This window comes from Meleagris gallopavo, chromosome 30, assembly GCF_905368555.1.
Source record: "Meleagris gallopavo chromosome 30, MGAL_WU_HG_1.1, whole genome shotgun sequence".
In the NCBI taxonomy this organism is placed as follows: domain Eukaryota; kingdom Metazoa; phylum Chordata; class Aves; order Galliformes; family Phasianidae; genus Meleagris; species Meleagris gallopavo.
The window spans coordinates 2,502,503-2,529,491 of record NC_139433.1 but is presented as its reverse complement, the minus strand read 5'-3'; the positions used below and the strand labels follow the sequence as shown (position 1 = coordinate 2,529,491).

Here is a 26,989-nt window from a genome sequence, read left to right as displayed (position 1 = left end):
TGATCCCGCTTTGGGCGGGGCGGGCCGGGCGCTTCCTGGCGGTGGCGACTCGGCGGAAACGGCGGCGTTGGCAGCGGCGGAGCGGGTCTGCGGGTGGGCTCCGTGTTTGCCGAGTGTCACCTCGGCGTCCCGCCGCCCGCTGCGTGTCCCCGGTCGGCACAGGAGGCAGCATGTCGGTGGCGGGGCTGAAGAAGCAGTTCTACAAAGCGAGCCAGGTGAGGCACCGCGATCCGCGCCTTCCCTTAGCCACTGCTCTCCGTCCGCTCTCGGTGCTCCCGGAGATCCGTTCCTACCCTCCCTACCGACCTCCCCGCTCTCCGGAAGATGGCGGTTCCGCTGTTCCCATCCGGTAGCCCCGTGCCAGCGAGCCGAGCTCCCGTTGCGCCCCGCTGTTCCGCCCTCGGACACCCCAGGTCCCCCGTGTCTCCCCCTCCCCCCGGTCTGTGCTGCTTTCCCATCCCGTTACCGGCACCCGTCCCTTGGCAGGAGCCTCTTCCCTTCACACAGACCCGTTGTGGGCAACATTGCCATCCCTGCTATGGGAATCCTTGGACTGATCCCACATTGCTGTGGTAATGGGTCACAGCACCCCTGGTTCAAGCCCAGCATTGCCATCAGGTGCCCTCCCTGCTGTGTTGGATGGAGATGAGGCACTGCTGGAGCTCTGCGTGCCATCGGTGTTGTGGTGACATGAGCACAGCCCTCCATCCAGGCCAGCACAGTGACAGTCACCAAAAGGAACTTGGCTCCAGCATGGCGATGCAGAGATCTGTGCGGCTTCACTGGGAGCTGTGTGGCAAAGAGCTTCCATCCCTGTGCTTTATGGTAATTCCTGGACAGAGGGAGAATCACAGAACGGCCAGGGTTGGAAGGCCAAGGATCACGAAGCTCCAACTCCCCACCACACGCAGGGCCACCAACCTCCACATTTCATACCAGCCCAGGCTGCCCAGGGCCCCATCCAACCTGGCCTTGAACACCTCCAGGGATGGACGGGGCATCCACAGCCTCTCTGGGCAGCTGTTCCAGCACCTCACCACTCTCATAATAAAGAAATTTAGGGATAATAATAATAATAAAAGGATTTTAGGAGCAATGTGTTAAAAGGGAAAGGGAGAGCAGTTGCATAAAATGCAGCCTGCAGCGTGATGTTCGCTACGGACCACTTTCCTGTGGCCTTGGGAAATTCCCAGTGCTGTGCTGGCACTGGGACTGGGGAAGGGTTTTGTGCTCAGCAAGGCAGAAGCACAACTCCCTGTCTGTGTGTGTCAGGACTCTGCCGTCTGGGAAGACTGTCAGAAGAGCAGTTTTTAGTAAACGAAGCCTTTTTGTGCCTCCTACAGTGTTGTTCCTGAAATTAACTCTTGGGATTATTATTTTTTTTTTATGCATTTTTGGAACAAATCTGGATTTAGCAGCGCACCCTTAGGAGCACTGTTCTGGGTCCCCCAATCACTGCTTTTGTGCCCCCGTTTTCAATTTAAGGCAGATCAATTTCCCACAGATCCACCAATGGGCTCTGCTTCCCATGCTCATAGTTTAAACCCTTCTAAGCTCAGTCTGCGCACGCTTGCTACGTGTATGGGTTCCTTTCTTGGCCGTGTTTATGAAAAAGCATTTTGCTTAAACAGCAAAGTAATACATTCCTGAAGTCATTCCCCACCCCTTTTCTTACAACAGGAAAACAAATTTCTGCATCATTATTATTATTTTTTTTTTATGACTTCCATGAGTGAAGGCTGTGCTGAAAAAGAAATTGTAGGAAATCTTTACTAGCACAGTGTTGTTGTAGCAGGGCAATTAGAGGTGAAAGCACATCGATGAGTCAGAAGTAACGTGTTTCCAAAGCCTGGAAACATCTTTCTAAAACATCTGATGAAACTTTTCTGGGGGGAATTACTGTAAACTGAAGTGAATTCATATGTGGTCTTTGGTGGGCGTTTTTCTTACGGGTGCCATGTTTTATTTTTTAAAGGAACCAATCTGATTATTCATGGAAAAGTTAAACCCTGTGAGCTCTCTGGTGAGCAGCAGCCCAGTGCCCAAACTTGGAAGCCCACTTATCTGCATGCATGCATGCATGCATGTACTTGTTTTGAGCACTTAGCTCGTGCTCAAGGAATATTGCAGTGGGAGAAAAGGTGTGTGTGTGTGTGGCTGCATCTTGGGTTCTCTTGCAGCTCCTGCTGCTGCAGGGTTTCAGAACGTGATTAAATCTGAAGAAGCCTTTCTGCTGGTATTTGCAGTATGGTTGCAGAATTGCTTTGCAGGATCTGGAGAAGCACAGTCACAGGGTGGACCCTGCTGCTGCCTTCATGGTTCCAGTGGCTGGAACATAAGAAGTCAGCCACACTGCAAAGGTCCTTTGTCTGGAAACGAGAGCGACTGGTTCTAGCTCTGCCCCTTTTCTGTGCTCTCCTCTCCTTTTCATTTTCACCCTTCTTCCCTTTCCCTCCCCTGGTCCCACTCTTCAGCCACTCCTTGGCTGAAGCAGGAGGAGGATTAGCTATTTTTTGGCTCTCTTAAAGGTATTAGATGCTGCCAAAGCCAAACATGTGGAAGATCTTTCCTAAAACGTTGTGTTTCATTCCACGTCTGTTATTAATTGAAGAAGAGCACAGCCAGGGCCGAGGCATGCTGGGCCCTTCGGTCCCAGGTATGGGGATAAAGCTGGGCATCAGCTTCTGCCTCGCACCCATATGCAACAGAGAGCCTACAGAACCCTGCAAAAAGCCATGCTTGCAATGCTGCAGAACGTGGGCCTGTGCATCCAGAACAGGTTTTGCTAGTTCACAGCAAAATGTTCCTCTGGAGACAGGGGGGAAAAAAAAAAAAAAGACAGAACAAAAATAAAACCAGCCTTTAGAAAGTGTTCTCCTGAGGGGGAGAAGCAACCAAATGCATAGCTTGGAGCTCCAGCAGCACGAGCTGGAGGGAGGAAGGCTGTCATCACTGTGGTCCACTGCTGGCCTTTCAGGTACGCAGGGAGATGCAGAAACCTTCTGGTGCAGAGATGGCTTCACATGCGCTGTTTTCTTTTTCTACAAACCAATTTAAGTCCTCAAGTGGAAGGTTGAATATCTGTAAGGCAGTAATTTGATACACTTTGGTGCATAAGCAGGGCAAAGGAATGTGTCTGTGCTGTTCCTTGGTGAACCGAGTGCCAAGATGAGTGTATGGCAAGTTCCTTGCTGCTGTCATCCAGAACAGCAGTGCTACCCGTGTCAGGTGGGTTATCTGCCACTGAAGGGACAAGCCCTAGGGTGGAGGCACTTCTGCTGTGACGTGGCACTGGTGAACGTGTCCCCTCCCTCTGCCAGATAGCCCTGTCCCCACTGGGGCCTGCCAACTGCTGGCATTCCATGTGTAATGTGCCTTTGCAGAGACATGAAACATGTTCTTGTGTTCCCATCGATCAGCAGTTGCCCTGGTGGCTCAGCACGGAGTTGGATTCAACCCAGGTGGGAGAGTGGCATTGCTTTTTTCGCTCAGCCCTCAGTGTCATTGTCGTGTGGAACAGGATGAGTGTGCTCTGCTCAAACCAAACCCAAACCTCGCTCGTCCTGCTCAGGCTCAGTAACCAGAGCAGCATACGAGTTCTTGTGCTTGCTGTGCCTGAGGAGCTGCTTGCCAGCCACCCTTCTGCTTGCAATCTGTCATGGCTGCACTTGGTGACCACGCCAAAAGCCTCGGTGTGTAGGGCAGCACGGCAGCCTCAGAGCTGTAGGATAACATCCTCTTCCCTTCTCAGGGTGTGCAGAATGAGAACAGAGAGTCCTGGCCCAAGACAAAGACCAGCAGCCTCCCCCTCTGTGTGCAGAAGACAAAAGCTGCTTTCTGACAGGGGAGTGCTAATTAAAACTACCAAGCCCTTAACATACACACTTTTTCCTGAGTTTGATGATTGCTCTCGAGGCTCTTGAAGATATTTTTGAAAACATGAGTGCCTGATCTGAGGGCCTGGGTTGTGCTCTTTGGCCCGTGACAGTCATTTCACTCCAGGAACAAGTGGATCCTACGCCCTGTACATCTGCAGTGTGTGCTCACTGTCCTGAGCAATGGCCGAAAAATCACCTGTGCCTGGTGCTGAGGTGCAGTGGCATCTGATTAAAGGCCTGAGACATGAGCCTGGCCCAGACACACTGCACAGGGACTACGTGGGGACCAGGAGAGGGATGGCGTTGCTCTTTTTTTGTCTTTCTTCCTCTTGTCTAATCCGGAGAGAGATTTCCTTTATGAAGCTCTTTCTGTTGTGGCTTTGTGCTGTAGTTTTGGATGTTCTTCTTCCCTCTCGTTTCCCACATTATACCTTTTAACAGTTCCCTCCCCCCCCTTTTTTTTTTTTTTTTAAAGTTAAACCAGTCCTTCTAGCACTCTTAGGCTTCCCCCCCAGGCAGGAGATAGCTCTCCACTCATTTCCTTTGCTCTGTTTGCAGCTGGGCACTGGGCTGCTCTGAATGTCACAAATGTGCTGTGCAGTTCAGGATCTCCTGCTGGAAGGGAAATGGGCTGCTCAGCATGCAGGATAACCTTTTACACTGAAAACAAAACCCACAGAGGCCCATTTCCCTGGCCTGTTGGTGCCCAGTCCTGCTGCAGACGTTTTCACTTGCGCCTGCTTGCAGATGGAAGTTGTTCCCACACTGCTAGATGCTTCCACACCTGCAGCTCAAGACAACCATTGCAAGAGCTTCAGCCACTGATAGCAGATGCTGGATGTGAATTGCAGGGCTAAGAACAGTGGTGTCAGGACAGTGGTGTCCCCAGTGCTGATGTGCTGCAGCTTCATGGACATAGGATGGTGCCACAATGGGCACAGAACCTCAAGACAAGCCAGGCTGTGCATTGGCATGCAAATGTCATACTGGCTTTTAGTGAATCCTTCAGAAAGAGGATGACAATGGACCTCAGAGGGAGATGTGAGGAGCACAAAGAGGCCTGGTGAGTAGGGTACTCTCTGGATTTGCCCTGCTGGGACACGAGGTGCACAACCAGCACGGAGACACTGGTGCTTTGCCTTGAAGCTCCTAGAGGTCAATTCAGCTTGGGGCTGAATGAAATTCATCTAGCAGCTGCCTTCAGTTCTGACAGTGTGTATAGCAGCATCTCCTTTGCTCCTGTTTTGAAGCTGGAAGAACAAATCCTCCAGTTTTCTCTTCCAGGTCTCCCTGTGAGGCTGGCACAACAAGGCAGTGCTGCTGGGTTGAACCTTGATGACAAAGGCAGGCTGAGATGCAATGTCCAAGTGCCTTATCTGAAAATATGAACTTGAACCAGCAAGTTGAGGGATTTGCCATGTCCTGCCAGCCTTATCTTCCCTCCCATGGCACTCAGGCTTTCCTCTATTAGTATTAACCCAGGCTGCAGTCCCCTGCAGCCTCCCAAGTTTGTCATTCAGTATTCATCTGCTCCTGAGTCACAGGGCTGAGAAAAGGAGGATTTGCTCAAGCACAATGTGATCCTGGGTGCTCAAAGTGCCAGCCAGCAATGTCAGAGAGCAAACTGTGTTCTGCAGCCAGCCAGAGTGCTGCTGTCATCCTCACCCAGCGTGCTGGAGCCCTCAGCTTTCTGTGCCATTGGAGCCCAGTGTCTCATTGATACCTGTGTGCCAGTCCATGTAGGCAGGTGCAGATGTGGAGCAGAATGCAGGTACTCTGCTCTCAGCAAACCTCAGAGTGAATGGGATTCAGGGACCAGGGGTGCCTCTCACTGTAATGACTGAATGCTGGAATAATGCCTGCTGCTTCATCTAGCTAAAATGCCCATGTGCAGGATATTTTAATAGTAATTTCCTTCCTTTCTTGCATGATTTGTCATTGATGAAATACTTGGCATGGCAGCATTGTTCTGCTGGTTAATCATTGTCAGAACAGCCCCATGAATACACCAGTTTTCAGCTTTTCTCACTGTTGTCCAGCCTGTCTGGAGGTGCAAGTAGGGGATGGTTCACATCTTTGTGTCAGTTCTGTTGACTTGGCTTTTCTCATCCTTTTAGCCTTGCTTTGACAACTTTTAGGCTCCCATCGTAATTAAAGCTCTGGTTCTTGAAAGGCAAAGACAAAAAGCAGAGGTGGAAAGGTCTGGCTTCCCCATACTCTGCTCACTGTGCTTCCCTCCTCATTTCTCATGTTAAACAGAGCACTGTTATCCCATGTTTACAGCTGGGGAATCTGGGACACGGGGAGGATGCATGATTCAGAGCTGTGGGGGAATCGTGTGGCACCAGGAATGCTGATGCCTCATTGTCATCTCGCCCTGTCTAAAATTACCTATTTGTCTAACTGTTCTAACGGGTTAATTTGAGGGTGAAGTATTGAAAGTGTAAGACAGAGCTGAGGGGGGGGTGTTGCTGGAAGCAGTGGAAGGAAATCCTTCCTCCTGCTTTGCCCTGCCAACACTTTCCTCCTGGGAAAGAGCAAAACGGGGATGAGATCAGGCAGACTGCTCTGTAAAAGCTGACTTATTCCTTTAGCACATTTGTTGTTCCTTCTCTCCCCCATTCCTCTATACTCCAGCACCTTTTGCCAAGACTTGCAGCCCTATCCAGCCTCTGGCAGACCCGGAGGGACGTGGACCCATAGCATGGAAGTGCTGCTGCAGGAGTGGAGCAATTTGCCTCGCTTGAGATGCAGGAACACTCACGTAAAAATGAATCAAAGCTGCAGGCTCAGTGTGCCTGGGGGGGGCTGTGGCCTCTTTTGCAGAAGCTGGTGTTGGCTGAAGGGAAGAGGTTCTGTCTGTGCCCCTCTGAGCAGATGTCCACGTTCACAAGTAGGTTTGTTAGGGGGCTGGGAAGTGTTGAACACCGTCCTCACCTGCACCTTTCCACAGTCCCTGAGTCTCATGGTAACTTCTGCTTCATCCACCTGAGACGTACAGTGGGTTCCTACAGGGAGCCAAGAGGCTTGGATGAAGAATGCAGTGTGAAAAGATCTTCTGTGCTCTGTCAGGAGTGGAATGTGAGGGGGTTATTGCAAGACCCGAGCCTGCTGCACTGTGTCACTGCAGCCCATGTTGCTGTATTCCCAGGGAAGGCTGCTGGCGTGTGCCACTGCCAAACAAGATGCCAAACTACTGGGAGAAAAGAACAAAAAACCTCCACCCAGAAATCCATCCAAAGTAAATCCATAATTCAGAAGGTCTTGGGTTTGTAACGTCAGCTAGCCTCATGGAAAAGCAGTGATGCATCTGGACGTTAATGCTGTTTCATAAGAGCCCCATGCAGAGTGCTGTGCTGTCAGCCTCTTTGCTTGTTGGTCAAATCCTGAGTGTGAGTGAGGAAGTTGGGGCCCAAAGCTGAAGCACACAGGGAGTTGCTCTGCTCTTGCTTGTCTGCAGTGTGGCTTTCATGTCGTTCTGCAGATCTGCTCCCTGCTGAGCTCTGTCCCCTCGCTGTCGTGCTGCTTCCCTGGCCCTGAGCTGGGGGCAGGTGAGTGACATCTGTGCAGAGCTGGAGCAGAAGAGGAAGGACCCGTGCTCTTCAGGCTACAGCTGCCATGCAGCATCACTTTACTTCTCTTTTAGTGAGTGTCTGTGTGACATGGCTTAGTGCAAGTTTCACACACACCCCTTGGCCTCCCCCTGTATAAAAGTTATATATATATATATATATATAATTTTTTTTTTCAGAAAGAAAGGTTTCCTCTTCCACCTGCCCCCACCCATCCCTTTAAACTGCAACCCCATCACTTTCATGTTCCTGTTGACAGGAAGCAGCCGTGCTGGGAGGCTGGGGCTTTGTGGCAGCAGCCATCCAGGCTGGAGCTGTAAGCAAGCAGCTCCCTGGATCCCCTCCAGCAGCAGCATGGCTTCCACCTGGGGCTGAGGGTCAGGACCTGCCCTGCTGCTCCTCCTGGTGAGTGCAGAGAACACAGCCCATGCCACGTTCATCCCAGCCTGTGCCACTGGCTTCATCACCAGTACCTAATAGTGCAGGTGGGATTCGCTTCCCAAGCCACTGGGGTCTGAGAATCTTCCTGTCTCACTTGTTAATGAAGTTCAGAGCATTGTCACTAATGAGCTTGTGCTTCTGCTCGGAAAAATTAAGTTAAGCGCATCTCCGTAATGTAATTCTGTCTTTCAGACAGAAGGTAAAGTTTGTGTCGTGATTAAAGCTTTAAAGGGCTTTTTCTAATTGAGAAAATGCTTCATAATTCATCCCAGAACTTAAAACCAGGCTGTATGTGCTTGCTGGGCCAGACTTTATCTGGCTATTATAACATATTAGGCACTTTCTTGACCAAATTTGTGTTGATTTTATCGGACTAGCTATATTTAACATTATTCTTATCACCTTCATAATGAAAAAGCAGAAAAACTGTGAATAATTACCCACCCACAAAGCGAATCTACTGAGTAAGGAGGTGCTGCCCTTACCAGAAGGATTTTTTCCCTAATCTTCACTGTGTAGCAAAGTGGTGAAGCATTTAGCAAGCACTACATTTGGTGCTGACGTGAGGCTGCACACATGCTTTTGTTGGGCATTGAACAGGCACAAATCTTCAGCACCAGATGTTGCTGGAGCCGTTCTCATACGTAGCAAAGCTCCTAATTGCATTGGATGCATTTCCAAGAGCAGGGGAATCTGCTTTCTGTGCTTAAACGGGGTAATGCAATAGGGGCTTCTGATACACCTGTTTCTCTGCCTTCGAGGCAGAAAGGCTGAAGTGATGCATTGAGAGTGTAATCTGCAGAGTGAAAGCAAACTGCAGGAGCCTGACCTGGCTCTGCTGGCTCCCCGCAGCCTTACAGATGTCACTCCCCCTCTCCTTTTCCTTAGGATGCTGTGCTGGGGTGTGATAACCACTAAGCCTTTCCTAGTATTCACGTTAACAAAGGAAAACGTGTGTGTATGATTTTCTGAATTATTTCTCTCCCACTTTGATGTTTGTGGACACTGTGATAGCTGTAGCTCTCGTTTGGCCAACGCAGCCTGTGTTAAGGAGGGGACGTGAGCAGTGCTCTGTCCTCCTCTGCTCCCCTTACAATTAGGAAGCGGGATCACTGCCTTCCCTTTTACAGATCTGAGCTGCTGCTGAAGTCCTTTCACTGCCCTTTTTGGATCTGGTCTGTCCATGAGCCTGTCTGCTGACTCGCCTCCCAGTCCTCATTAACACAGTCTCCATCTGAACCTGCACACGGGTGTCTAAACCCCCTTACCTAATTGCTCAGTGTGTCCCATCAGCAGGGCTTGGGCTCCTCCATCACACTGCATCTGACCAGCTCTGTAGCCCCATTCCCAGCCCTGTGACATTCTTTGGGCTCTGCTGTACTGGAGCTTTTGCTTGATGATACCATTCACTGCCCTGTGCCCTGGGGTGGTATTTTACTTGTGTCTCAGTTTTCAATGGAGCAGAAATCCTGTCTACTTCTTGAGAGCCCTTCTTGCAAGCTGCCTCATGCTTGCTGTGTTTGGGACCTCCAGGTGTCATAAACATTTTTTTCCATTGCTTTTCATGATATCCTGAAATCCCTGGCAGCAGCACAGACAGGCTGCTGGTTGCTCTGCTTCAGCGTCATCAGGACTTTGCTGCTGTCTCACAAAAGAGGCAAAAAGCAAACTCCAGGAGGCCCTTCAGCACTTTGTACTTTTCTGCCCTGTGTACTGTGCAGCTCCAAGTGTCAAATGGCAGCAGCTCGTCTTTTCCCCTGCGTCAGAGGTCTGGTGGAGCTGCTGGGAAGTGATTGCTCAGCAACTTCAGAAAAGTCAGGCAGTGATTAACAAAGGCTCTTGGAGATAGGATGTGGGGAGGTTGGGCAGGAAATCTGAATGCAAGGCAAATATTCCCCATTTCCCCTCAGTTTACTGTAGTTCTGCAGCCGTGGCAGGTGGGCGAGGAGATGGGCACTGCCAGTCGCACAGGGGAGAACTGCTGCTGCTTCTTCCCTGTGGTTTTGTTTTCACTTGTTTGCTTGACCCAGTTTTTTTAATTCTAGCTGAGTAGAAATGTGATGTCTCATTTGGTATAAAGCATGTGAGAAGTAGCTAATAACAGGAGAAAATGTGATGCAAGGCCTCGTTGCTGACTGTTGGGAGGTGCCTGCTTTCATGTGGTGAGCCTGTGGCAGGAGGTAAGGACTGAAACTTCTCCTCTCTGGTGCCAATCTGTGCTCGGGGCAGCAGCGTGCCCCTTCTACAAGCTAGGACTCAAACGCTGTCATCCAGCTACAGAAAATGAAAGGATGAATTCCCCGAACAAATGGGCAGTGTCTGCATTGCACTGGCCTTAGCTCTGCGAGTGAGACCTGCTGGCTCCTGCTTAAGTTACGTTTTCTAATTCATGCTGTCCTCATTCCTCTGAGCCCATCTGCTGGATGGAGATGAGTCATTCGATAATGCTTTGAGTAGGTGATTTGACAGGTGGCTCCCTAGAAAGCTGTCTTTGCATATGACAGCTTTTTCTTTGCAGTTCCTATATGATAAGATTACAACCTGAGGTCACTTTGAAGGTATTTTGCCAGGGAAGGGAAGAGAAGGGAAGGGAAGGGAAGGGAAAAAGGGAAGGGAAGAAGGGGGAAGGGAAGAGAAGGGAAGAAGAGAAGGGAAAAAGGGAAGGGAAGGGAAAGGAAGGGAAGGGAAGGGAAGGGAAGAAGGGAAGGGAAGGGAAAGGAAGGGAAGGGAAGGGAAGGGAAGGGCAAGGAAGGCAAGGAAGGGAAGGGAAGGGAAGGGAAGGGAAGGGAAGGGAAGGGAAGGGAAGGGAAGGGAAGGGAAGGGAAGGGAAGGGAAGGGAAGGGAAGGGAAGGGAAGGGAAGGGAAGGGAAGGGAAGGGAAGGGAAGGGAAGGGAAGGGAAGGGAAGCAGGCAGCAGGAGCACCTCTGTGTGTGTTTGCACAGGTTCATTGATGGTGCTTGGTCTCAGGAGGGAGTAGCTCTTCCTGTAAAAGAAAGGAGCGGTAAAGGCAAGAAAGCTCAGCAGAAGATTGAGGGCTGGATACCAGAGTGAAAACACTTATGTGAGTAGGGAGACGGGATGAGGTGAGTGGCAGGTGGTACTGTCAGGTCCGTATGCCCAGAGAAGTGAGATGAATAGCAGGACTGATGTTAGGAGCCAGCAGCAGTGTCTCACATGGAGGGGCAGGGAGGTGAGAGCTTCTGCTGTTTGCCTTCCTCTGATCTGCCTTTCTGCAGCCAAACCGAGTGTGAGAAAAGGTAGGGCAGTGTCTGTCGAGTCATATCCCGCTTCTGCTTATGGTTCTGCTGCTAACCTGTTCTTGACAGTAGGCAAATCACTTCCTCTCATTCTCTTTCCTCTTTTCTGCTTAGAGTGATGACTTTTGGGTGAGGAAGTCCGGCAGATGTGATGGAGCTGTGCCAGGACCTACAGAACCACTGTGGGGACTCTCTGCATCCTTTGGCTGCTCAGAGCATGGAGGCTTGCTAGGGAATGTGCCTTCCTCCTTGTTGCAAGATGATAATTGTTCATCCCTTATTCCACAGAATAACACTTCTGTCTGTTTCCTTCTCTTTAAAGTAGGTCAGAAGCTGCCCAGATTAGGATGCACTTTGCTGTGGGTGTGCTGATCACTGGGTAAACTGGGATGTCTGCTACCTCTCTGCAGCGTCATTCCTTAAGAAAGGATGCCTTATGTTTTCTAAGAAAGAGTTTGAAAGCCTCTGAGGAGGCAGAATGTGATCGAGGATAAGAAGCAAACACGAACAGACAGATGCCAGAAAGAACTGCAGGCTGACTCAGGTGGAAAGGTGTGTTTGCAGTGCCAGTGCTCCCAGTGGGCTGCTGCTGCCCTCCTGGCCCACAGCTGAGGATGCAGTGAGCAGCAAGAAACAGGGATGGAGGAGAAGTGGTGTCTGCTGTTGGATGAACACCTTCCCAAGGATCGTGGTGGGAAGGTGACAATTGTCATGAGACCTTAGAGACAGCACGGGTACTTTGTAGGTGCTGGAGGTTTGTTGGTGTGTTTCAGGAATAGTTTTTGGGGTTCTCCAGCCCTGCTGCTGACAGACCCCACAGCAGGAGAGTGCAGCACCGTGGTTGAGGGATTAGACCCACGTGCTGCCCAACTGTTCTAAATATACATGCAGCAGCAGCGAGCTGTGTTGGCTGCATGGAGCTGTGAGCACCCCGCTGCCTCCTCCTTTGTGATGATGAAGCTACTAGTGAAGACAACCAAAAATTACACTTAATTCCAGGGAGCTGTGCCTTACTGAGCTATTGCAGTGGCTTTATTTAGCTCCCACGGGCACAGCTCACAGCAACGTGCTGTTGTGCACTACTGAAACTGCTCACCAGCAATCCCAGCACTTACAGCTGTGTTTTCCTTAACTACATCTCTCTACCAGGATTTTGTGTTGCACTAAAGCCCTGCTCATCTGGGATTCAAAACACGTGCGGCACCTTTTTAGTTAGTTTGTGGGCTGTTTTCTTTTTTTTTTTCCTTTCCCACTGAACTTGCTCTTTTTTAATGTAGGCAACCGGGGCAGAGCTGCTCGTCTGTTTGCTCGTCTGTGGTTTTTATTTCTCAAAAGGGCACTTTCTGCTGAGGCATGACGCAGGGAGGGGTGAGAAGGCTTTGGCACGTCAGTATTGGGAAGGATAATGTTTTCATTACAGTGTGGGCAACTGCTTTGAATGCAGTGATTGCGTATGTTTGATATGTTATAAATAGCACTGGCTGTTTGCTAAGGGGAAAAAATGCAAGTTTTAAAAGTAAAAACAGGTTTTGTTCACTCTTGATGCGCTGCGCTTGTTCGAGGAAGTTACATCCTACAGTTGACTACCTTAATTTGCCAACTGAAAATACTTGAAAGTTGAAGAGCAGTGTGTCAGACTGGGATATGTGAAGTCCCTGTGGAAAAGCTCCTTGTTGGCATAGCACTGATTTCAGGCTCCTGCATCCACAGGCTGGGCAGCCAAAGACTTGCTCACCTTTAGGGCCAGTGCTGCACATCTGCCCTCTGCTGGATCTTGAGATGGAGGGGCTTCACCAGCACTCCTCAGCTGCAGAAGGTTTGGATGGTGACATCTTCCCACTTGGTTTTGGCTCTGTTTTCATGTTTGGTGATTGTACTGTACGTTGATTTCCCTTTCTTTCCTACACATCTGTCCTTCCTCCGTCACCAGCGCTGGCTGGGTGTGATGCAGCAAGGCTGCAGTGCAGCACAGCACATCCCATTGCTCTGAGCTGCCACTCGTTGGCTCTGGGAACGTCCAAATCTGCTGCTTGCAAAATATCTCCATGCTCTGTACTCCTAAATACATCCACAGGCACCTGCTGTGGGGAAAGATGCCCTGGGCAACGTGTCCACCGTCTCTTTGCAGGAATGTTAAAGGGGTGGTGCTGCAGCCAGCAATAAGGGGAGTGCAGCTTTGGAGTGGGTGTGCCAGGGTCCTACTTAATGCCACTGGGATCTGTTCAGGTTTCAGTGATGGTGTGGGCAGCACCAGATGCCTGCTAGGTCTCTCTGATTCATCGGGTTTATGTAAGGGTGCACCTAATGATGAGAGCATTGTCGGATTGTTTGTTATTTACCACGAGTTCATCCTGGGGTTGAAGAGCAGTTGTGTAGGTTGAATGAAGGAGTGGTGGGTTTGGAGGGGGCTGGTCAGGATGAGGAGGGATGTGTGGATTTTGTGTTGTGTCTGGAGAGACTGTGCAGCCCTCCCTCATCCCTGGGGTTATGTTTCACTCTGCTATAAGAGAAGCCCCTTTCCATCCTGTCTTATCCTTCAGCATACACAGCTCATTCCTTCCCCTCCCTGTTGCCAAGCTCCTGTTGCAGTAGTTAGCTAACAAAAGGGCTTTCATTTCTGAACGTCTTCTACCATGCACGGCCCTTCGGTAGCATTGGAACGCCAAAGGTAAGCGTGATTGAAGCCCCTGTGAGTCGATTCTTGTTAAAATGAAGCTGCAGAATCTGGAAAATACAGTCAGGAGCAAAGAGACAGACGAAGCAGAAGACAAGTGCTGTGCTGTGGAGGTGTTTGCTGGGTGGGATCCATCACTGCACCCTGGCGTAGAACCAGAGCCTCCAACAGGACTGCAATCACCGTACCTCCCTACGCCCTGAGCTCAGGTCTGAGCTATCTGGGCCATATTTTTACTGCCAGCAACCTTTAATTATACACGGGTGTTGCTTCTCAGCTGGACTGTTTTTGCACCGTCTGCTTTGTCCCTTTTTCTCAACCTACAGATTGGTGGTTATAGTGCCAGGTAAACAGCCATCCTGTTTTGAAGCTGTTTTATCTCGCCGATCTGTGACGCCCAACCGTATTGCCTTGTGCTAATATTTGCTCTAGGAAGCACACAGCTTTGGCTGCTGTGCAGTGCAGCTGAGGGCTTTTGCTCTTCCACTGTGTCCTGCTTCTCTCACACTAAGCTGCAGCGCTGTCTCCTGTAGGCTTAACGTTATGCTATATGTTCTGTCCTGGGTTCCAGTCTGTGCCCAGTGCCCCTTGTACTGTCAGTGGGCACCACCAAACAGAGCCTGGCCCCATCCTCCTGGCCCCCTCCCTTTGGATATTGATTAGTACTGATCAGATCCCTTCTCCAGGATGAGCAGGCCTGGGCTAACAGCACGTTGGCCATGTCCCTGGCTCACATCCCTGCTGGCACAGAGTGGAACTTGCTTTAGTTTGTCCTCTTGCCTGACAGATTTGGGACTGTTGGGATGGAGATGGCACACAGTCTCTCCTTCTTTCCTCCTGAGATGAAGCCTCCCAGCTTAATTAGAGCCAGCAGGGAGAAAACCTCAGTCGTATTCGTCCTTCACAGCAGGGCACCAGTAGCATTTCTTGGATGTCAAAAGGAGGATTAAATTAGTCTGCAAGCGAATTTTCCCCCTCCACATCTCTATGCTCTCTGAGACAGTGTTAAGCCTCCAAAATCACTGTGGTGATCACTGTGTACAACATGGCATGCAGTCCCTGATTACAGCAGAGCTCTCCATCAGAGGCTGTATTTGCAGTTTTCTGGGTTGCAAAATCTGTGGGTGGGTGGAGAAAAGCAGGGATGGAATTACTCCGGTTAATTGTACTCTTCTCAGGTGTATTGCAGAAGAAATTTTCTGGAGGGCTGCTCTGGGCCCCTTTCTGGCCACAAAGGCTGCGTGACGAGCTGTCTTTTGGCATGGAAGCACAGCAGTGGGTGGTGGCAGCTGGGACTGAGTGCCCACGCAGGGTCTGGAAGGCAGAGCAACTGCTTTGTGGTTTATTTTCCCTGCTCCAAAGAGGAATGTGTGCTTCCCCAGCTCAGAGCTGGCAAGCAGAAGTGTGTGCTGGCACCCCAAGCACAGAGCAAGGATCCAAAAAAAGCAAGAGTTCAAGTTTTGGTGGTTTGCCCATCTGCAGGAAGCTCTGCGGTGATAACACCCCTTTGAGCCCCTCTTGCCTCTTGGCACACTGCTGAATCCATAGTCCTGCTCTCCCTGCACTTCCCCTGTCCTTTCAGGTGCTAGAAAAAAGCTGGTGAGGTCAGGAAGGCTGTGCTGCACCCAGAACCTGCATGGACCTTTGTGGGGCTGCACATGCAGGGATGTGTGAAGATCCATCCGGGTATACATCTGAGAATGAAATCCAGAGCTGAGAGCTGGGCTGGGTGAATGAACCTGGAGAGCTCTGACCCATTGCTTTCCCCCAGTGTTTTAATGCCCAGGGGAACCACAGCAATTCCTTTGTGGAATCTGAGGTCCTCTGCTTCCTCAGAAAGAGAAAAAGGCCTTGCCCAGGCAAAGCGAGGCCTTGAAAGGCTGCTGTCTTCTTTCTCAGCTCCTTCAAACTCTTGCTCTAAAAGGATATTTTGGCCTTGGGATGATTTATGCTGCTGTTGCTCACTGCAGAGCTGTCATTCAGAAGAGCTCTGCTCTCTCTAAGCCTCTTTGCTGTAATGTCTGCATGCCTTGAAGCTCTGGGCAGCTGCAGATATCCATCCGACTGAGGCACGAGGAGCATATCAGCCATAGCAGCGCTCAGCCTAGCACCTTGGTTTGCAGCTCCTTAGTTGTTTTTCTTTCCTAGTTTGCAGTCTAGAATTGGGATTTTGCTGAATCCCTGTAGACTTTCCTTTGTTACAGCAGTCATTTGATTTTGGGACTAAGCACTGCCCAGGGAGGGCAGTCGCACGGAGCTTATGGGGTATCTCTAAGTGCATTTGGAACTGGATGCTTGCTTAAAGAGTTTTTTCTCCTTGTCCTTTAGCAACTAAGGAACCACTCTGAGTCCCCATGGGCGCCACAGGAAGAAAGACTTGATAAAATCAAGTATTTGATGTTGAAGTAAACAAACCTGTATTGTTTGTCCAGAGCTGGAGTTTTGACTACAAGCATGAGGAATCCTGGCAATGGCCTGTGGCAGGCATCAAGAGCTTGGGAAGGCAGCAACCATTTCCTAAACCACTTTTGATGTCTGTAGAGGTAATTTGTTGTGCACAGATCCATTTTGGGGCCTGGCAGTTGCTTGTGGATGCACTGCAAGTAGCTTTGGCTTTTGTTGAGCCCCAGGTGCTGCCACTGGCCTTGCCACATGGGAATGGGGCAGGGCAGGAGATGCTCCTCTCCATTTGAGTTGCATGGAAGGACACTTCTTCAGTTTGGATTTAATAAAGCACTTTTGGCACGTGTCTTTCAGCTCAGGAAGGTGAGTGGTGAAGCTTTGGGAAAAAGTCTTTTTTTACACTAAGTGGCATTTTGAAGAAAGCTGATCAGCCCTTTGTGCAGATAGCCAAAAGCAGCCCTGCCTTTCCAGCTGTGTCAAACATCTTGTGTTCGCTTTGTTTTAGAACAGACACGAGAGATACCTTGATAATTGGATTTGAACATTTTCCTGTAGCTTCTGTAAGTCTCTTTATCCTTCTCTTTAAAAAATCTTGAAATACAGAGCCCTGAGCTCTCACCATCTGGATTGCGAGGAGTTGTGGTTGAAGGCTTTGAGTGGTTCTTTCTGAGCTTAGTTCTGTACTGGCTGCTGCAAGCAGAGTATGTTAATTCCCTGTTTACTTGTATTTTGCCTTGTGTGAAATTGAAGCCTCTCTTGAAGTGGAGTTGAGAGACAATGCTGTTGCTCCCTTTTTCCAGAAAGCGTTGGAGTTGGAGCTGTGAGTTATGAGCTTTGTAGCTTCTGCCAGGTGGGGAATATCCTGCCTATGTCTGAAGGCTGAGCTGTGCCTTGGGAGGATAGGGCACGTTTTTATAGTGGGGCAGCATGCTTTGGGCTGTTCCTACTGCCTCCTTTCTTTTGCAGATGCTGTCTGGACCATCCCTCTTCCCTTTCTGTCCCCAGGACTCGATACCTCTCTGCGTGAGGTAGAATGGACAGCCACTACCATGCCTGATTCTTCCTGCCTTGTTCTTTTTCTGCAGCTGGTCAGCGAAAAGGTTGGAGGGGCAGAAGGGACCAAACTTGACGATGACTTCAAGGAAATGGAAAAAGTGAGTAAGGGATAGGAGAAATCCCTAAAATCACCTGTAAAAGCCTTCTGTGACCTTGCCAAAGCCCTGAGCTGATCTTCACTGCTGCTGGATCATCTTGTTTTCCTACAGAAAGTGGATTTGACCAGCAAGGCAGTTACTGAAGTATTGACCAGAACAATAGAATACCTGCAGCCAAACCCAGGTGAGTGACAGGATCTCTCCTGTCCACTTCCCTCTGCCCCTCAAAGAGGGTAAGAGGGAAAGAGACAGAGAGTGCAGAGAGACCTCAGAGAGAACCTTTATGGCCTTGAGGTGTGCCACCAAGCCCGCATTTGTTACCAGGTATGCTGCCTACCTTTACCAGATGTATGCTGGGCTGTCCTGTACATTTCCTGTGGCTTTGCTAACTGGCTGAGCTTAGTGGGGTCTTCCCCTCGCTCCCAGGTGCTTTGTGATCATGTAGCCCTTTTGACCAGTGATGTGTTTCTGGGCTGTAAGATACTGCTGTTGCTATCAAACAGTGAATAAAACAGACACGTCTTTAACCTTGGATCTAGGAAAGATCTGGAGGGGACCCGTTTTTACCAGGGTGTCCAAAAAAAAAGTCGTCTCTGAGTTGGAAAGGGATGGTTAGCTTTGTAACCATCACCTCTGGAGCCTGCTGTCCTGTGTGTTTCCAGGCAGCTTGCTCAGAGAATGCTCCAGGGACTATGGGAGGGCTGGGGAAACTCCTTTGGCCTTCACCAGTTAGCTGTGGGGATCTATATTTGTTTGCTGTCTTGGAAAAGAAACTTTACTTTTCATAGCAAGTGATATTTCTGGTAGATTATGACAATAGCACTTCTTGGCTTCGGGAGTCACTTAAAAAAAGAGTTGGCAGTGGCCAGCAGCTGCTGGCAAGTCCAAGTAATTACAAACACGGCTGTGGCTGTTTCTGTGCCAGCTTCCAGAGCCAAGCTAACCATGCTGAACACGATGTCGAAGATCCGCGGGCAGGTGAAGAATCCTGGCTACCCACAGTCAGAAGGGCTGCTGGGGGAGAGCATGATCCGCTACGGCAAGGAGCTGGGCGAGGACTCCAACTTCGGTGAGTGCCCCGTGGGGCTGCTCCCTGCAGCAGCGTGCAGATAAGTGCCAAATTTCCAAACCGTGTTCCTCTGGATTGCTGAAGGGCTCTGTGACCCTTTGTATCACTCAGCAGCATGTGCCTCTGGTCCAGGCCAGTAACGAGTGCCAGATCTACAGCAGTCTCAGAGCAAATGCATGGCAGTGGCTGCGCCTCATTTCTTAAACCAAAACCAAGGGCAAAATCCACAGCTCACCGCTGATGTCTGTGCTGTCAACAGCCTCTCTGTACACTGGCCCTTAGAACTCCTGGCCCTTCAGGGAAGGAGAAGCAGAACCCAAGGGTACTGGATCGCAATCAGGATTAGGTTTAGGTCCAAAACCTTCTAATACTTTTTTTGTTGAATACTGGGATAAGCTTGCATGTGAGAAGTGCTTTTAAACTGAATGTGGTGATGTGGAAACTGGACTGAGCAATATGAGATGCTTTAATATGCAATAGAGCTCTGCAAAGGGGATTCTGGAGCCAAGAAATCTCTTCATGGGGTAACTTCTCATAATCACGAAACAAGCCATGTGTGACTTGCAGGGAGGAAGGGGGTGTGAAGCTTTTTGATGACATTAGTCTTAATCCAGTGAAACATCAGCCTGCCCATGTGACAGAGCCAATACAGTGCACAGCTGTCTGATCGCTTCCAGTGCAGGGAGGAGCTCTTGCTTCAGGAAAATTACAAAGCCCTGGCTACTCTGTGGGAGTGGTGAATTCTCGAGGGTATCTCTGGCTGACTCAGAACTCTGTATCTCTCTTGGCTTGCAGGAAACCAGTATTATTGCAGAGCAAGGGGGAAGGAAGTTTTTAGAAGAACATAGCAAACCTGGCTTCCTTTAATAGCCTCTCTTTACAGAAACACTTAACTTGATAAATTTTTATTTTGACAGGTTATCTAGAGTTAGCACCATTGAAATAATTCTTTTGCAGATACTCTGTTGTATGCTTTTTTCCACCTGGACGGCAGACTGGTGGTTTCACTTTACTCTCCATTTCATTTGCATCAACTCCTGTGCTAATGTAGTGCTGAAACGATTGGTTTGCCAAAGCTGCACAGGAATAATTTAATCTATAAATGGTTTCCATTGGAATAAAAAGCCCAGACTAAAAGTGCTTTTCAGCGAGGCTGTCTGGTTTAACTGTCATCATTAGAGGGAGCTTTAGAAAAGCTAAATAGGTTTCAATAAGCGACTCTGAGTTCTACTTCAGAGAGAGGTGGAAAAAGAGATAAGATTGGCTCGATAGAGGTCCAAAATGAATAGAAGGCTGCAGGTTTGTTGTTGACATCTGGGGAAACTTGAGAGGTTGGTCAAGAGTGCTCTGGGCTTAAAAACCATCTGAACAAAAGGATGGCTTGGCTCAATCAGGCCAAATGTACTCTGCCCCCAGCTTCTGCTGCCAGCAGTGGCCAAGCAAGGTTAAAGTTGTGCTCAGCCAATTAGTAGCTCAGGGACTCCCTGAGTTAACAAAGCTGTTTACAAAATACTTTGCCCTTCCTCTGTGTAGTTTGTAGAGATTGTTCCTTGTTTTCAGAGGAAGAAAATGAAGCACATTGGTGAAGTGTGGAGTTTGCACCAACATGCCGCTGCCTGCTGTCACACCAGTCAGCACTCCCTGTGCTCAGCTCAGAGTTGCTCCACGTAGAAACGTGGAGATTTTTGACGTATGACAGAACTTGCACATGCTGGGTATCATGGCAGAATGGCTCTGCATGCAGCTGCCACAGACTTTGGCTCTGTTTAACTGGCTGGCTTGTTCTCCTCCTCCCTTTCTCTTCCCTTCCTTTTCTCACTCGAAGGCGATGCGCTGCTTGATGCTGGGGAATCTATGAAACGATTGGCTGAAGTGAAGGACTCGCTGGATATTGAAGTCAAACAAAATTTTATTGATCCCCTCCAGAACCTGTGTGACAAAGACCTGAAAGAGATCCAGGTAAATGCCACGGTGTTGTCTCTGCTGTTCATCTCCTTAAATTCTGGCCTGTTCTGGCTATCAGTGCATGTAACCACTTGCTCCATCACAGAGGAAAACAATGTGAACACGCAGAGGTACCACTTCTGTTCCCCTGCACGTGATGTGCATTCTCTCTCCAGATTTCCTAGTATTTCCTCCCCTGCTCAGTGTATTCAGCACCACTGCCACTGCTCCTGTGCAGCTTCTACAGCTGGGTGTAGGTTGGAGTCATTCATTCACTGTTCTTTTATGAACATCCCAACATATGTTCTGGGCTTCTTGCTTTTGGTGCTGATTTAAACAGTTCTGACCCTCAGCTGTTACAGGATACAATATTCAGAATCCCAATTCCTGATCTGTAGAGATCCCTGTCACTCACAAGGAGCTCGAAGTAGAGGGCCAGCTCTTCATTTCCCTGAAAACCTTGCATGAGGAACAGACCTGGGCTGCTCACCACATTGTTTTCCTCCAGCTCCCAGCTAGAAAGGGGTGAAACTGTATTTTCATACCATACTTGAGGGTGATTCTTTGGTAAAAAGCACCTACAGCAGTAATGCTTTGCCAAATTGTCTGCTCCTCCATAACATCTCACAGCAGCCCTGACGTGCAGCTCTCTATCCTGTGATGGAACCTGAACAAACATGGGAGCCACAGAAGTGTATGCTCTGAGATCAAGTTTCTGAAACGAATGAGCTTGGCCTGTGACCAGTGTTGCCTTCTCAACACAAAAATTCAGTTGCTCCCAGTCTCTGGTTCTTTCCTCTTTTTTATTTTACTGTTCATAACCGTCTTCTTCCCAGCACCATCTCAAGAAGCTGGAAGGCAGACGCTTGGACTTTGATTACAAAAAGAAACGACAGGGAAAAATCCCTGATGAGGAGCTCCGACAGGCCATGGAGAAGTTTGAAGAGTCCAAGGAAGTAGCAGAGACCAGTATGCACAACCTCCTAGAAACTGATGTAAGTGCATAGAGGGTGCCTGGACTCCTTGCTGCCCCTGGAGTTGAGAGCTGGGGATGGGTTTTGTGTTTCCACCTGCATGAGGGTGTCACTGGGAGTGAATTTGGCCAGATAATGCAACACCCTTGGGAAGAATTTGACCAGCTGGGGAAGGGAAGGCTTCAGGGTGGGAGACAGTGTTCTCCATTCTGCTGAGTCTGAGCCAGAGCCTGCTCTCTAGTATCTGAAATCCCAAACCTCATCCTCATTTCCCTGGGGAAGCTGTCCCTTGTGCACATTTCCCAGTATAATCTCAGCCCTAGTGGGAGTCTCCTGTCAGCAAGGGAAAGCCAATCATCCTGCCTTGGTTTGATTCTCTCAGATTGAGCAGGTGAGCCAGCTGTCGGCCCTGGTGGATGCTCAGCTGGACTACCACAGGCAGGCAGTGCAGATCCTGGATGAACTTGCAGAAAAGCTCAAACGCAGGTGAGTCTTGGGGGCTTTGGGCACTCCGTTTTCACAGCCATGAGCTCTCCGTGGCACTTTCCTGTAAATACCTGGCTCCCTGTCTGAATCTGCCCCCTGGTGTTAAAGCCACTTCTTGCAGTCACTGCAGCTTCGGTCCAAACCTCATTCAGATCAGTGATGGGCACATTCTAAAACACAAAACATGTCTGTCCTTGCTTCATGGGCAGCCAGTTTCTGCTGGTTTGAGCAAAGTCTGAATTGGAGTGTGCAGTTCCCAGGGAACTTGATATTGAATTTGGCAGAGAAAGGGTGGATGTGCAGTGCACACTTAATGCCAGTGCCCATAGCTCCTTGCATTTTGGGCCTTGACCAGGAAATATCTTTTAGCCAGACCTTGGATCAAGTAACCGTGCTGCTGGAGCAGATGGATCAGATGTCATGACCTGAATGTGCCTGTCCCCTCCTAGCTTAGTGTCTTCGTGCCGTTAGCTTCAATTGTAGTTAGGGAGCTGAAATTCCTGGTTCCTGCTGCCCTGCTGCTCTACTGTCATAGAAGAAACCACTGAACGGATGCTGTGTCTGGTTGGAATTGAGAAGAGCTGGGAGTATCCTACTAATGTGAGCTTTCAAACTGCAGCACGAGTGTCCTCTGCTGGCCTGAAAGCAGTGGTTGCCTGCTTCTAACAACAAAGCCTAGGGGTGTCATCTTCCAAAAGCTGAGCTGTAGGTCTGAGGTGGAGGGAACTGAAACATGTCCCTCTATGGTTGTAAGGGGTCAGTTATGTTTGCCTTGCCTAGCTGAGGACACACGAGGGGAAGCTTCATGTTCTAGCTCTGGTAGCATCATGCCTTCTCCAAAGCGTTCACACTAACAAGCAAGATGTGCACTGATCTTCTGAGACTCATTTTCACTTTAATTTATCCGCATTTCTTTTGATTCTGCCAGAATGAGGGAAGCCTCCTCACGTCCCAGGCGGGAATACAAGCCCAAACCCAGGGAGACATATGACTTTGGAGAGAGTGACCAATCTAACGGGGGCTTCTCTTGTACTCCCACCCCTAAAGTCTCAGGTAAAGTTGTCCCATGTATGTCAGCGTGCACACAGGTGTCTCTGGAGCAGTGTCGTGGGGATGGAGGGGAACTGCTCTGCTTGAGAATTATGTTTCTGATGTGTTGGATGTGCCTGCACAAGCTGGTGGCTCTGAAAGTGTCTTAATCGTCTCTAGAGTCAGGCTGTTTTCTCCTGAGGCCCAACAGCCTTTGTTTTCTTGACTTTGGATAAGTCCCAGCAGAGCCTCCAGTCTGGGTCACTGACTGATAGCACCCAGTCAGTGACAGCAAGGGCAGAAAGGAAAAATTAAACATCTCTCCCTCCCTGTCTTCCATCACGCTGCATTTGTCCCTCCCTGGTCCCAGCGAGGCAGATGGTTTTCTAACAGCATGCAGGATGCCATGTTTCTCCTAACAGAACCTCCCTTTGGGTCCTGCCTTCCCCTCACTCCAGTTCACCTTGTTTTAAGCATGTCTCTTTTTGTTTGGAAGCAGCTTCCTCCTCTTTCCGATCCGACAAGCCGTCCCGGGCCTCCGTCAGGAGTATCCGTGAGTTTCCTCCCACTGCACTGCATGATGTGTGACCATCTCTCCCCACCCCTCCTTGCTCCTCCTTCCTTGACACTGCTTCTTGAAGCCACTAATACCCCTGTGCTGAGCCACTTTGCCTGGCCAGCAGAACAGCTGAGCTAAACATCACCTCTACTGAGGCCCAAATTAACCCAACCGTGCTATATTGATATTTACCACCCTAAAGCTTTTGCTCACCTGGATGAGTTGTAACAGCAGTCGTCATGCAGGCACATCCTGCTTGAGACCACAAAGATCAGGAGCTCTACCAGGAGATACCAACCACCTCATTCCTGTTACAAGCCACCCAGCCCTGATCTGTCCCACTCCTGCACCTACTGCCTGCTGTCCCCTACCCTGCAGCTGGAAGCTGGGGACAGAGCAGGCGGTGCTTAGGTACATGATGTGGGTTTTGTGGTGTCTGGGCAGCAAGCAGCCTCAGATGGGTTGTGACTTGTGGCAAGTCCCCAGGCTGGGCCCACAGGTTGACTCGAAGGGGCTCATGGGGCTTTCATTGGGGTACAGGGGCAGGCTGAATCTGTGTCTTGGAGGCATCAGAGTGGGGCAAGCAAGGGGCTCATGGTGGTACAGTAATGGGGTAGGAGGGCTTAAGGAGCCTGGAAAGGGTTATATGCTGTGGTTGTGGAACCAGCTTGGTGTTTGGAGAAGTTCTCTCAGAAATGAACCTGCTTGGCTGCTGCTTTTGGTGTTTTCTGAGTTCTCTTCTAATGCTGAACCCTCTCGTGCTGTGGAAGTTTAGCAGTTCAGGTGTGCTGGGCCTCCTATTCTGCCATTCCCCCTGCCCTGTTTGGAAGAGCCCTAGCACAGAGCCATGCCAGGTGCTGAGCAACAGGGAAGGGAATTGGGGCCCTGGAGACTGCAGTGGTCTGCATTAGCTCAGCTTGCTCTCAGTAGGATCTCTACAGCTGCAAAGTTTAGTGCCTGCTCTTCTCCCATTAGATGGGGGGGGGGCACAGGGAAGGTACAGGGGTTGGGGCTGTGCTCCGGGAGCAAGTTATGAAGGGAAATGTTTGGAACAAGAAGGCAGAGGAGCTAGTGTGCTAAAACCCATCGAAGAGTTCAAACTGAGTTAATGCTTTACCATCCTGGGGGCAAAGCTAACAAACAGTTTCTCCCAGGCAGGGCAGAGCCCCCAGTACTCACTTGTGTCACTGGGGCTGTGTGAGTCCTGGCTCTGACAGACCTGGTTTGGTGTCTGGGACTGGAGTGAGTGGCTGGCTGCCAGCTGTGGGGCTGGGGCAGGACTGTAGGCAGCCGGCTCACCCCTTGCATGCACTCTCCCCACAGCTCACCTGGACCAGCCCTGCTGCAAGGCACTCTACGACTTTGAACCCGAGAACGATGGTGAGCTTGGCTTCAAGGAAGGTGACATCATCACCCTGACCAACCAGATCGATGAAAACTGGTACGAGGGCATGATCAATGGCCAGTCAGGCTTCTTCCCACTCAACTACGTGGAAGTGCTGGTTCCGCTACCTCAGTGAATTGGCATCTCTCCCCGTTCCTCTCCACTCGTGCCCCCTCACAGCGCAGGGCCGAGCCTGCATTCCACGTTTGTCCTGACACGAGCCCTCTAGTGAGGTGGGGAGAGAAGACACGGCCATTTCCTGTATCATCTCGGGGTGAGTTTGCCACCAGGGAACAAGCCAGAAGGGTCAAACAGCCCTATCCTGGAGAATATGTTTTGTCTTTTTTTTTTTTTTTTTTTTTTTTTTTTTGTGTCCTTCTGGTGCTTGAACTTAGGTACTTTATGAATCCTGCCAGGTTCTTCCAGTCTGTATGTTCAAGCTGGGTCATAGGCCTCTCCCTGTCCAGTTTTTGTCTTTCCTTTGGTCCAGTGTCCATATGAACCAGGTTGGCTGTGCCGGAGAGCCGGGGTGCATGACCTTCATGCTGAGTGTTACCCCAGGTCACCTGGGGCTGAGCAACCCTGAGCCTCGTGGAGGGGTGAGAGGTTTGCCCCTACTTCAGCCATGGTGTGGGCATCTGCCCCTGAACACTACCCACCTCCCCTCAGCCTACAGCCTCTGCTCATTCTGACACCCAACTGCTGTGGGAAGGGACTCAGCTTCCTCAGCACCCCAGAGCCAGGGCTCAGTGGAGGAAGCATGGGGCAGAGCAACACTAAGACACAGATGGAACACTACACCAGCTCAAGGCAGTGCTGAGCCTCTGTGCTGTCCTTCCCCTCCCTGGAGAGGGGCAGAGATGTCTGATGATGGTGCTGGCTCTCTGCCCTCTCTGTGGCACGGCACGGTTCAATTCCTTTCTGCCCTGGAATTGTTTTAAGCTGGGCTGCTTCTGAAGTTTGGGTTTTTCCTGCTGCAGCCTCTACCTGCAAAACTGGGGGGTGACTGAAGGGGCAGTTTGGGCTGCAGCCCAGGGTCTGCCCATGGAATATCCCAAGTTGGAATGGACCCTTAATGATCATCGAGTCCAACTCTTAGCTCCAGACAAGGGAGGCAGATGGTGGCTCCTGCCCATGGTGAGGCAGAGCAGATTGCAGAATGGTCCCATGCAAGATCCTCTCACCTGCTAGCTCTGTGCTTATTCTCCCCATCAGCACCCCATGAGGCTGAGCTGCAGTCCCTCTGCTTGCTCCTTGGGGCTGCTTGCTTTGGACCAGGTTAATCCTCACGTGCCTTTCCTGCTGCCCCTCCTCTGCCCCCTCCCCATGGCCGTCTCCACCCATTGGGAGAAGATGCACCCTGGGCTCTGTGACCTTCAGCTTCTGCACCTTGCAAATGTGTTCGGTGGACAAGGCATCTTATATCTCTGCACCCCTTCTGCCCTGTTCCTGGCTGCCCTGGGTGCTCCCAGCCTCTTTCCCCATACACGTTTTGGAATGGGGCTGGGAGCTACAGTGCTCGGCATGTCCCCAGTTCCTGGGGAAGAGAGCATGGCACTGCCTTCTGCATCCACAGCTCCTGAGCTCCACTTCTCGCTTTTCCAGTGTTGATAGAAAAATGGTTTCCCTGCTCTGGGGGCCTGGCACCTCTGCTGCAGCACTTGGAAGGGCTCTGGCACTGCATTTCTTGACCAGCACCCTCCTGGCCATGCATGCAAGCCTTAGCTCCCTGCCAGCCCCACGCTGCAGCTGCTCCATCTCCTGTTACATTTACACAGAACCTTTTTAATGTTTTTAACCATGCATGTCGATGTACGTCTGGTCCCCTGCTACACCGTGGGCTGACCCTCATCTGGCACCAATGCCTGACCCTCTCTCCTGGTGCACGATGTGGGAGCACACGTGGATTTCTCCCCCAGCTCCCAGCAGTGCAGGGGGCCGAAGGGACTGATGGCCTCAGTGCCCTGTCCCTACCCCACTGAGGGCTGCAGCCATGGCCCAGGGCTGCTGGCTCCTGCTCAGGTGGATCGAGATGAGTCTGTCAGCTGGGACAACTTGCAAGACCTTTTTTTGTAATGGTTTGTAAAGGGGAAAAAAGAAAAAAAGACCCACAAATCTCAACTTGTATCTCTGAATAAAAGTATTAAATGTTTTCTTCTTTCTAA

General features: G+C 50.2%; 1 protein-coding gene across 4 annotated transcripts; it reads left to right on the top strand.

The window, feature by feature from the left end:
- The first annotated feature begins 16 nt into the window (after nt 1–16).
- SH3GL1 (SH3 domain containing GRB2 like 1, endophilin A2) lies at nt 17–26,989 on the top strand. 4 transcript variants are annotated; one of them, XM_031557135.2, is made up of 10 exons: nt 17–215; nt 17,311–17,379; nt 17,491–17,563; nt 18,305–18,448; nt 20,274–20,407; nt 21,229–21,387; nt 21,749–21,852; nt 22,781–22,905; nt 23,381–23,434; nt 24,764–26,989. In XM_031557135.2, exons 1-10 carry the CDS (start codon nt 171–173, stop codon nt 24,958–24,960), a joined length of 1,104 nt encoding a protein of 367 aa, XP_031412995.1. In that variant the 5' UTR covers nt 17–170; the 3' UTR covers nt 24,961–26,989. The 4 variants fall into 4 exon arrangements, with proteins under 4 accessions (XP_031412995.1, XP_010723254.1, XP_085067548.1 ...); XM_085211422.1 differs by lacking the exon at nt 17–215 and adding an exon at nt 13,719–13,816; XM_085211421.1 differs by lacking the exon at nt 17–215 and adding an exon at nt 16,339–16,365.